Source organism: Bremia lactucae (genome assembly GCF_004359215.1).
Source record: "Bremia lactucae strain SF5 chromosome Unknown BlacSF5_NotPlaced_101_SHOA01000047.1_71574bp, whole genome shotgun sequence".
NCBI classification, from domain to species: Eukaryota; Oomycota; class Peronosporomycetes; order Peronosporales; family Peronosporaceae; genus Bremia; species Bremia lactucae.
In genome coordinates this window covers 59,230-71,574 of record NW_027152114.1, presented here as the reverse complement: position 1 = coordinate 71,574, position 12,345 = coordinate 59,230, and the positions used below count along the sequence as shown (strand labels likewise).

The 12,345-nt window shown below is 42.7% G+C and overlaps 2 protein-coding genes across 2 annotated transcripts; one reads left to right on the top strand and one right to left on the bottom strand.

Annotated features, from left to right (window-relative positions):
• Positions 1-5,044: 5,044 nt before the first annotated feature.
• Positions 5,045-5,620, top strand: CCR75_009599 (uncharacterized protein; the record flags this gene model as incomplete). The annotated part of the gene is made up of 4 exons (XM_067967638.1): positions 5,045-5,085; positions 5,125-5,155; positions 5,231-5,329; positions 5,453-5,620. The coding sequence occupies 4 exons, from the start codon at positions 5,045-5,047 to the stop codon at positions 5,618-5,620; spliced, it is 339 nt and encodes a 112-aa protein (XP_067817655.1).
• Positions 5,396-5,745, bottom strand: CCR75_009598 (uncharacterized protein; the record flags this gene model as incomplete). The annotated part of the gene is made up of 3 exons (XM_067967637.1): positions 5,396-5,494; positions 5,519-5,613; positions 5,709-5,745. 3 exons carry the CDS (start codon positions 5,743-5,745, stop codon positions 5,396-5,398), a joined length of 231 nt encoding a protein of 76 aa, XP_067817654.1.
• Positions 5,746-12,345: the final 6,600 nt, after the last annotated feature.

Below are 12,345 nucleotides of genomic sequence, written 5' to 3'. Positions count from 1 at the left end.
CAAGTCGTCCAGTTTTGTATTCCACAACGAATCTACAATGAACAAAGCAAGACAACCAACTCGCCATTCCTTGCAAAAAGCGAGGACTGTTTACAGCCGTGCGTAAAGACGCATGGTCCGTATAAACAATGAGCCGTCGATCCCCCAAGAGATAGACCCTAAACTTAGTCAGTGCATATTATATGGCAAAGAGTTATTTGTCATACACTGGGTAATAATTGTCAGCTGTTTAAAGCTGACGCGAACGACGCGCTCTGCGCCGTCTGTGTCGTATTGCATCAACGCACAGCCGATTGCAAAATCTCTGGCGTCACAGACCACATCAAAACGTCTGTCTTGGGTCCGCAATCGCCAGGATTGGCGATTGCATCAAGATTTCCTTGATACACTCAAAGGAACGCTAACAATTAGCGTTTCATTACCACTTTACATTTTTCTTTAGCAACGAAGAGAAGCATACCGTTACTTTGGAATAATTGCGGACGTACTTAAATAAGTACGCCGATAAGCCGACGAACTTTCGAAAAAAAGTCCCTTTACATCGCCTGGCACTGTATGAGTCCGTCCGCAAGTACATACGTCCTGCGAAGTTTGTCAAGGGGTGTAGCCCAGCGCTTCATCCCGTGCTCCGCTACAACCTCTACTGTTCCGGTAAACGTTGACAATCTGTATCTATGGACTTTGTCTTCGTAGTTCCCGACGACAACCATAAGGAACAAATATTCTTATTTTTGTTGATCGTTTCAGCAAAATATTACATCTTGCCGGAGTCGATCACAGCAAAAGGCTGTACTCGTGTCTTTGTTGACATGATATTTAAGCTCCATGGGTTACCCCGCGAACTGACCTCAGATCGAGATCCTAGATTCACCTCGGATTATTTGCAAACTGTGTTCAATTCAGAAGAATTCCATCTTGTCCTCACCACGCTTGTAAAGCCTAGGTAAACCGATCAATGGTCATACCAGAACCAACGAGTTAAGTTGTCCTTAAAGGGTAGCCAGGGCTACTTTTCGGGATAAGATTACAAAGCATTGCGTCCCTACCCCTTTGATTCATGTTAGCGTTTTACGCTAACATAACTCTCAGAATGATCCTTAGAACCACTCCGTCCCTGGTGATGCATACTAGCACCACCAGTAGCAAGCTTACCGAGTGACCTACCTATACAATCACTTCGGTCTTAATGTTGCATACTGATATCACCAGGGTTATCGTCGTCCATGGAGTCATCACAAAATGACTCCGCACCAAAGGTCTGACGAAGTGTCAAACAACCTCGTCACCACCTCTTTGGTTGAACGTTAGAATATGTAGGCTTAACGGACATGGCCCCGTTTGATCCGGAGGCCTTAAGAGTTGCCACCGCGTCGGTCGATGGCGCCGACTCGGCACGGTCACAAACAATGGAAGTAGCAGGTGACATATACCGGTCACCTCCAATCGGAGTAGGAGGTGACTTTTCCCCCGCAGTAGACGCTAATGCGTCTACTGAAACATTTGCATCGCAAACAGCTGCACTGATCCGTGCAGCTGCCAAATTTACTGCTTCACAGGCTACGCGCACGGGTTTCGCTTACCATGCGCAAATAAATTGATTTTTGAACACTATCAATAATTCAAAAATTAAGTTTTTAAATACGAAAACAATAATGCAAAAGTTTACAGAGAAAGACGTAATAACATTTCTCTGTCACTCCACATCAGTCAGTAGTGTGACTGCCGGTTAAGAGGGGGTAACGGAATGTCTTGTTACATTAATTTTTTTTTCTATAGGAAACGAAATATTATTGTTTTTTACAAGTAAATAATTATTATTATTTCCTATGAGAGGAAAAAGCTACGAAGTACAAATTATTATCGGTATTAATTTTGACTTAATAGTTCCAAAATTACCAAATTTGGTAATATGGACGCAATAGACAAAGATCCATTGATTGGTTGATTAAAGTTTGAATCTAACCATAAGACACGATTGTGCGGTGCTTAAGTCATTCCAAAGCCTTAGGATCTTCTTTTAGTAGCTAATACTACTAAGCCACTGAGAACCTTCCTCTGCACGTCGTGTAAGTGAAGTAGTCGAGGCGAGGCGCCCTACCTGCGCTGTAATCAGTGTAGGTTGACTAGTACCGTTATCAGTACTAGCAAAAGGTGCCTCGTTGCAGTCGGGATCTGTATACTTTCATTGCATACTCTGCTCCTTTTCCGGTGAGACCTTTCCAATAATCGACCATGTATCGTAAAGCTTTTCGTGAGTGCCGACGTATTTCGTCCGGTGAAACAGATGCCAAGGCAGCTGGAAGTGTAATCGATATTTTTTAACTAGAACTTTTAACAGCTACTTAATAGTTTTTTTTAATATCTGCTTCAATATATGGAAAGTCCAGCTTTTCGTCATCACTGCCCTTCGAAACGTTCAGGTTTCTACAGAACTGCTATCAGTAGATTCATGAATACCTCAGCTGTTATCGGATTTGGCGCGCTTGGCCTCTGCCATTTCCTGTATCTGTCTTTTAATTTTGCTAGGCGAGGCAAAAAAGTACAATTTTTGTGAAGGTGAGTTGTTATTATTGATGACTGAGCCTGGGTCGCACGCCATACAATGTAATCGGAGCCAATTATCAGGGCCAAAGTTGTAAGGTTAAATGATCCAAAAATTGGCCACTCAAAATCTGGATTTGCTCGTTTTAAGTGTCATGCGCTGTATGAGGCAAAATACCAACCATGGATAGAATGGCGTGAGAAATTAATCCATTTTTGTGATTTAAGTGTTGTATTCCCTTCGGTACAATAATTACAACGATCGACTTAATTTGAGCACCTATTCATCGCAGCTGCTTTTGCTTCCCGCTTCTTGCGCATCAGATGCATGCCCTATTCAAAATGACAATCGAATCAACTTAATAGCCATCCCGCTTTGCGTTCGTGTTGAAAGCACGAAGCTACATATACATATAAAAGGGAACCTGTATTGGGTACACACACCCTTCGACTGCATTAGAATTATGACATGTGTACCGAACGTTCGTGACGTCACATTTAATATGCAACGCACCTAATCAGTCTATCAAGTATTTGCGTAGTCATCGGATAGCATGTACGAACGTCATGCATAAGCTCATGGCTGACTTTGTTTCCCAATGATCTCAGAGTTAATATCTTATTGTCTCAACTCGGTAAAGCCATCTTTCCTTCCTCATATATTTTCTTCGGCAAATATAGCGTTTTCACTCTCTTTCTAGCTTTAAAGTCATTAATAAATTCATCGACTTTTTCGCTCCTACACGTCTCATTCAGTGTATTAAATCATGTGGGTACTCAACAGCTTGGTGTCGAAAATCAATGCCGTGAACATAGCAACAAATAAAGTGAGAGAGTATAGCACGAGGTTGCGTGTAACGGGGCACTGCCGACTTGTACCTCTTCAGTGCAAGTCCACTTCGCACTGCCTCAGTGCGAGTGGTGCCTCACGTCACTTCACGTACACTAATGCGTGCAGAGGAAGACTACCTTTAATACACTTGCTTTAAAGAGGGTTAATAAAAAACTGTATAAATATAATTAAGCTCTTCTTGTCTATCTACTTAATACTAACTTAATTATAATCTAATACAAACACGTAATTAAGTCTTATCTGTTATTCTCTTTGCGCGCGTCCAGCGCTGACTGGACCGCGGAGAAAGTAGATATAACGGTCTATATTTACGAATGAATAAGCATCTTAGAATGCTACCATGTAAAGTAATATTCTTCAAATACTATCTACCTTGCAGATAATATATTAATTAACAACCTTTAAATGTTAATTTCTTGTAACGATACACCCCGTTACAGTCTTAAATAGCATCTAACAATTTACAACATGCCCTTTCGGTCTGTTTATTTTTTATTGTATAAAAGCTACCGATTAAATATGACAACACAAAACATTTTCATTATTCCTATATCGCAAAATAAGTATTCCTTTAGAGTCGTCTTAACTTCCCCTTTCGGACTTTTGTACCTCCTCCTAAGTTACATTTGGGACCACACCGTTTAATTATTTACCTCTGAAGTAGCGTAATGGTAGCAACTTGTTGATAACTATAATTTATATTGATAAACTTTATGCAGGCCTTCCCAACTTCAGTAGCTCGAAAGGCCTGCAAAAAGACTTGGCAATATTTGCGCAATTTCTTTGTTTAATAGCAAGATGCTTTTTTCAAACAAAGAAACTACGAGCGAAAGCCGACAAAACCTAATACATAAGCGTTCATGGTGGGTTAAAAAAAGACCACTAAGATTCGCCTATTTGATAGGTAAGCATGCATTTCCGCAAAAATTTGTAGAAGAAAAGTAAAATAAATCTATCCTTAGCTTGACCTCCAAAGACTAACTAATATGGATGCGCAAGAGCGCACCTCCGACCCTTGTCGCTTATTTCAAGCTCAACTTCTCCCCCGTGCTCGATTTGCTGATCTTTCTTTTCGCTCTTTTTATGACTTGCCAATAAAAGCGGGCGCTTTTGATTTTTTCTCCTCTTTCAAAAATAGTACATAGAACATCGCCAACCGAAAACACGGTTTCTGACACTATTGATTAGCCAGGTTCTGCTATACGAGCGCACGCGCATGTAATTGACTTACGTCGTGATATGTCCTTCATACAATAATGCAGAAGCGGTTGCTGTACAAACACATGAGAAGGAAGTTGTGTGGGCAAGAACGCGGGAAACTTCACACAAGAATGGTCAAACGTCATGTCTCCGAACATGTACCGGTACTCAGAGGATGCTGGGAACACATCACAATTCGCGTAGCGGTAGTCCAGTAGCAGTCCCCCTCGATGACTGGCGGACGTGATGACTATTTGGTGTCACATCATTTGAAAAAAGTGCTACCACAGCGAAGCAGCTGTTATCTTGTCTAAATTCGATTTGCCTTGACACCTCGGCACGCAACTTGCAAAGAATGTTTATTGCGAGATGACGTCGCGATGGCCTGCGCCACTTATTTCCCATGCACCGGTTTGTACACAAACAAATCAATTTTACTGAAAGCATTTGATGACAGATATTCAAACCGTGTACGGAATTCCATTCCTTTGGTGAGAGCTTTCTTTTAAGGTGATCTTTTCATGATGAAGCGGTCCAAAAAGCCAAGCCACGAAGCCTAAGGTGAAGCCGATGCGTTGCTTCACAGGTGGGCAGTTACTTCCGTTCAAAGCGCATAGTTCACATGGTGATTTTTAGCGTGTCGGACAACACGAGCTGCGTGTAATTGTCGGAGAAGGAGTTCACGGAATGCGGGGTCTGCGTGACACGGACCATGAACCTGGAGGACCTAGCCACGTGTGTGGCCGCAAGAGGGATGGTTTCATCCCCATTCTACTGCAAGAGTGCTCTAGTCTTATTTCATTAAGATATTGCATTTGAAATTGTGGGCACGAATCTCTGCACTTCGTATGCTCGTAGATCCCCATTGTCTGGTGGGAAAAGGACGAGATCGAGCCGATTCTAGTTAAGAAGCGATTGACGTACCGGAACGTTGACGCCATAGACACTGTTAATCAAAGCGATTGTACGGTTAAAATAAATGTCCAGCCGCATCTTGGACGTAAACTTTCTTTGCAACTCTTCTAAATTGACAAAATTAAATCTTGGACCACCATCTCGCGTAAAAGTTCTCGTTTTTTTTAAGAGAAATGTCACCACTGGTGTTGCTCCATACCTATTCCAGGAGGAAACGCTTGGTGGGAGCGCACCATTATGACGACCTCATTGTTACTTGTCGGATTAAGCCGGAAGAAGTGGACTTCTGCTCTAGGATTGCAAAATTTGAATCTCTAATACAAGCGCTTTAAATCCTCTTGGACCAGCCTATAAGGAAGAAGCTTCAAAATACAGTAAAGTCTTACAAAACATCTGTAAGTGATTCGCTCAGCATGAAAGTATACGTAAGATAATCAGGTTCACTTTGCAACTTGCTAGAAAAAAAAACAATACTTCTCCCCGTTCGGCATTTTGTGCATGCATCTATGCGAACTTTACGACTGACGTGCGTTAGCCTCGTACTTGTCTGTTGTGGCTCTACTCTGGCAACTATCGAAACATACCAAGATACGCTCTTTACAGCAACTTCCACGAAACCAGTTAATACAAGCGAGCAGAACTTGAGTGGCAGGAGCACCTTGCGCTCTCTTAAGGCGGTCAGACACGATAGAAATTACGATCTGGAACCCTTAGAGGAAGGCAGAATGATGAGTCAACATCCTCCGAGTCATGTACCCCTCCCCGCATCTTCCAAAGAAGTCATTACTGGAATACATTACAAAAGTGATTATTTTACTGACAAAATAGTTTCGGATGTGGTTCTGTACATGCAAAGGAAGAACCTACAAGAGCTTCGAGGTAGACTGCGGAAAAGAAAAGGATTTAAACAGCCACTTCGCAATTAACACAGTGATAATGATCAGGAACGAATACTCAAACGTCGTATTGAGAATGACTTTTTTACCTCTGCAATGGAAGGTCGCATAATACTGGACAATTTTTCTAGCTGTAACTTCATATCGCTTGTAATACTTAGAAAATTCAAGAGTTATTCTGCAAGAAAAGTCAGCGTCATGTTAATAATAGTATTGCGACATTTTCGATCACAAATTCATGGCAAAATTACTTTATAATGTGTTGCACGACTGTAACGAAGAGTACCGTTACATAAATATTTTCCCTATAAGAGGAATAATATTTATTATTTCTATGGGAGGAAATAAATGAAGAAGTAGTCGAGGCGCCCACCTTCACTGCAATCAGTGTAGGTTGACGTGTACTGTTATCAGTACTAGCAAAGGGTGCCACGTTTCAGTCTGAATATAACTGCCCTTTAAAAAAGGGAAGAACGCATCGGGTGGACTTGGAGAAGAAAGCAAATGATTTTTTCTATCAACGAAGACTGATACGGCAAGAACCAGTCTGCATAAGCGAGACTTTATCTCGCTTATTGTTGCCACTAAACCATCGATGCTTAAGAAAAGCATCGAGAAAGAAATCTTCCTCAGCGCGAAAGTTCTTCGCGCTGGGATCAAGCCCATGTAGCTTTGTCGCAATAAATAAGGGACATTTATTGTGAGGAGTAGTTTCTCCAGATAAGCTATTGATAAGCCGTTCTGGCAAAAGCCACGGCTTCTTTTCAGGGGCGAGATGAGACATTTTATTGTCTTCAATCCCCTATGTGGTACCCACTGAAGCAGGGGTACCACAAAAACTTTTCTTACGATGGCTTACGCCATCGTTGTCACCTTGCACAGAGACACGTGCAGGTGACCGTAGAGGAGATCGTATGGGCGATCAGGGATCATCCTCATCGTCGGATCCAAATGGACTGTTTACTCGTCTATCAGAATGAGCTCTCTCATTCGAAGGATCATAGTCAGCCGCCTGACGTATATCAGGCGACTGTTCCATTCTCCCCGAGTCGGCCACTTTATCCGACTCGCATTTGTAGTCGACCTCCAAAGAGGGGTCGTATTCACGTGGTGAATCACCACGTGCACTCGCAACATCTAGTGTTGTGCCAGTGGAAGACACTACGGCAGACGTTCCGTCTGCCACAAGAGATAGCAATGCGTCACCCGCGGCTGCACGAACCGCAGCCGAAGGCGCAGCACTATCGTCACCCCGCATGAGTTGATTCTTCATGCGATGGAATTTAAAATGATGGATCTGACCAATCAACATCGTTTTAAAAATTAAGTAGTCACATAGCGACCACTCCATCCAATGACATTTTAGAGTGATTGTCGTTTAAGGGAGGAGGGGGTGCTGTAACGGGGTGTATCGTTACATGAAATTAACACTTAAAGGTTGTTGTTTGATATATTATCGAAAAGGTAGATAATATTTGGAGGATATTACTTCATATAGTAATATTCAGATTCTTATCCATAAATAAATATAGACCATTATACCTATTTATTCCGCAGACTAATCAGCTGTAGGAGTAATCAAAAAGAGTTACAGATAAGATAGAGATAAGAATTCATTTACATGTTTAGTATTAGATTATAATTAAGTTAGCATTTACAAAGATAGAACAAGAGACACTTAATTATATTTAATACAGTTTTCATTTTTACCCTCTTAAGCTAATTGCCTTAAGAGAAGTCTTCCTCTGCACGTACAGTGTACGTCAATTAACGTAGGGCACCACTCGCAACTGAAGCAGTGCGAAGTGGTCTTGTACTGAAACAGTACAAGTCATAGTGCCCCGCTACATCGCTCGTATCACTGTGTGACATTATAGACACTTCGCGTTTCTGGTGTCTCGGAGTCGAGACAATGCGCCTCTTAGAAGCCGGGACATTCACGTTCCCAAGTTTCCCTACATTTATTGGCTCTGTATCAGAGTTAGTGTCCGATCCGACATTCGACAAGGACACAAGTACAGTTTATTTTTCTCTATATCCAAGCCTTAATATCGATCTCTAGTAGCTAGTACTATTAAGCTACGTGTAACCTTCTTCTCCACGTCAGTGTACGTGAAGTAATCGAGGCACCTCACTTTCACTGTAATCAGTGAATGTTGGCTAGTATTGTTATCAGTCCAAGCGAAAAGTGCTCCATTGCAATATCGACATATCAATTTAGTAAGAAATATCGAGCATTGCTCTAAAAATTGTAGTTATAACGCAAATTAAATGAGCTTGGAGTGCGTTCATTCGCAATGTCAAAGACATTGGACGCGAAGCTTGGCTTCAAAAACTTAACGCGAATCGCGTTAAATTTGAGAAAAGAACTCCAACCGGTGCAAAGTATAAATTGCATCGGTTGTCACGTGAGGCTGGGCTTCCATGCCTCACGTGGGGTGATCCCTGTCCGTGTTGTGTAGACAACTCGAAGAGGGTAAAAGGGGATGTCTATTCCCTTTCTTCGCCCTGGGGAAGGGCTCGCATCTCTATTGAGATGCGTGACGCGATTGACGTTTTGCAATCGATTTACAAGCGCCAAGGGCGCGTGTTTTCCGATGGGCCTTTTGAACCATCGGGTGGGTCTCGTCATACTGACGGACGAGGCCCTCAACGTCAGCAATCAGCTGGGAACGAGGCTCCCAGCTGTCAGGTAAAGATGGATAACCACGCCAGCGAACAAGATAACTCGTTCGCTGCCCCTTCACACCACGGTGGTTCTGGATACGTTCCACAAGGAAACGTTGATCACCGTGGGAATCCACCAATGGTTGTGGCGGAATAGAAAAAAGCAGATCCAAACCAGGTGTCGGATATAATGTCGAGGATCGACAAAATCAATCATTTTCTCCATGATTTGGAGGAGGAACTTGACCACGAGCGCGGAAGCGTCACTCGTTTGAGCAGACGGTTCGGGCTCAACATATCGAGCGGTTGGATGACCGTTCGAAGAGTGCGTACTCCATGTTGGAGTACGAACGGAATTATCACGCTCTTCGTGATGAGATGTCGCCAGCTCTTCGTGATGAGCTGTCGCCAACTCATCGCGGTTTCGAGGATCTTCGGACCCGACTTGAGAATCTCCAGATTCAGCATGAGAATCTAGTTCGTGACCACAAAAATCTTTTAGGGATTCTTGAAAAGGGTGGTCAGATCCGTCCTCGAAAGAAGCCGCTTACTGATGGTACGGGCGGAGCCGACCGACGTAAAATGTAGGATGCGTTCGCAACCTACGTGGCAATTTTATTGTGTACGCATTGCCTCTGCAATGCAGTACACGGAAAGTATCAATGAACTTGGGTATTTAGTCTACTGCTACCCACATTAGTGACTAAACGCTTTGGTCGGATTACCGTAAAGAGTAGCTGTGACGGGGTGTATCGTTTAATAAAATTAACGGTTAAAGGCTGTTAATTAATATGTTATCTAAAAGGTAGATAATATTTGAAGGATATTACTTTGTATAGTAATGTTTGGAATTCTTATTCATAAATAGGTATAGACCATTATATCTATTTATTCCGCAGACTACTCAGCTGTAGAGATAAACAAAAGAGAGAGTTACAGATAAGATAGAGATCAGAATTCATTTACATGTTTAGTATTAGATTGTAATTAAGTTAGCATTTACAATGATAGAACAAGAGACACTTAATTATATTTAATACAGTTTTCATTTTGCCCTCTTAAGCTAATTGCCTTAAGAGAAGTCTCCTCTGCACGTACAGTGTACGTGAAATAACGTAGGGCACCACTCGCAACTGAAGCAGTGCGAAGTGGACTTGTACTGAAGCAGTACAAGCCGTTACAATTTGGGGACGTGAATGTCCCGGCCTCTAAGAGGCGAATTGTCTCTACTCCGAGGCAGGGGAGACGCGATGCGTCTAAACCCTCGCAAAGCGATACGAGCGAGCAATTGCATACGCTTGTAAATGGTGTAACCGGTAACATCGAGTCAGAAATTAGCCTTGCGGCAATCTCTTCGTTACATGCTCTTTTAAAGCTAGACGATATGTCTATTGATGAGAGCGGCTGAGCCTTAAAGGCTGGTGAATGGTGGTCATTTCGACCAACGATTGAGTTAATCTCATCGTCACTTCCGGACGAAGCTGTCCTGGATGACACAAAAGCTGCACTTAATGTGTGGAGTGGGTCATCGATCCGTAAAGATCATAAAGATCCATTTTACTCCTTGATTAAGGAATTCCAAGATGTGTATGTACTAATCCACAATCTGTTTTACCCCTGGATAGAGGTATCCGTCATGAAATTGACTTGGTTCCTGGAACCAAATACTGTAGCACACGAAAGTGGCCTTTACCAAAGGAACAGTGTATAAGTCATTGACGAATTCTTCCGTGCTAAGCACGAGATTGGAATGGTACGAGAGAGCATGTCCTCCATTCGACACCGACATTTTGTGTCAAAAAGCCGAATGGTAAATGGCGCGTTGTACATGCTTACAATCAGTTTAATGCTGCCACCATACCAGCAAAAATCCCCATACCTCGAAAGGATGTTCTCCAGAACAGTATGGTGGGATATGTACGATGTACAGTGCGCTTTACTTAGTCGATAATTATTACAAATTGCTCCTGCGAGCTTGCGATATTCCGCTTAGAGCGGTTAGCACCCCAAGCAATATGCTATGGGAATGGCTGGTTATGCCATAAGGGCTTTCCAATGCCCCTACAACATTTAATAGTCTAATGACGCAACTGTTCGGCCCTCATCGAGGTTATGCACATACTTATTTTGATGACACTTTTGTCCATAGTCGTGCGGAGCAGGATCTATCGGATGTGAAAACCCATATAGACCATTTGCGAGCAGTGCTCGAGAGTACGCGCATGAATAAATTGTATGCTAATGCATCTAAATGCATTTTTGGTGCAGAAAAAAATCCCTTCTTAGGGTGCTTCATTGGGAAGCGAGGTTTAGAACGGATCCCGCTAAGGTAAATCTAATAATCAGAAGGATTTGCGTATGTGGTTGGGTCTCGACAATTATTTATACAGATTAAGCGAAAAAATACGCTGATATGGCTATTATCTTATCTCATTAAAAGTACAGAATGGTGCTGGACTAGCACAGAACATGATGCTTTTTAAGCAGTTAAGGATAGACTTATACATGCCCCGATCCTGACACTGCCAAATCCAAATTGGCCTCTCAGTGTCATCTGTTACGCATCGGATGTTGCCATTGGCAGTGCTCTGTTACAAATAGATAATGATGGACGTGAACGTGTAATTCCGTTCGAGTCTAGACAGCTTAAAGCTGCAGAAAAGAACTGCCCAGTTCAAGACAAAGAGTTACTTGCAATGAAGTATGTTCTTGTCAAATTCAGAGTTCATCTGGTAGGCTCTAAGCCGTTTGTGATATATACAGATCACGCGTCATTACGCACTGCGTCTAAGTCGCCCCATATCTCACAGAGAATGGCCCGATGGCTCTCCTTTCTCGCCGAATACAACTTCGAGGTGAAGTATAAGCCTGGCAAGCAGAAAGCTTTGGCTGGTGCTTTATCGCGTAGGCCGGATTATGAGCTCTCTCATTTAACGACTTTAATGTCGCCTATTACTGAATTAATCCGTTCGGCTTACGCCCAGGATGACTTTGATCCCCAGCCCTTAAGTGTCTGAGCATACACACTGCGTATTACGTCATTAATGACGCAATTGACACGTTCAATTTGACTATCGGTCTGCGGATGGTCCGCGGTGGACATGTCAATTTCGTGCCAAGCACTCGATTATTGGTTTTCAGAATTTCCCTGTGAAACGGGGATCCCGATCAGACAATTTCCAATGGATAACCGTGTTGTCGAAACACGAGATCGATAAACAGCCTTGCTGTAACTTTACCATCAATGGTATCCGGCACAGCCGCTAAGTGAGC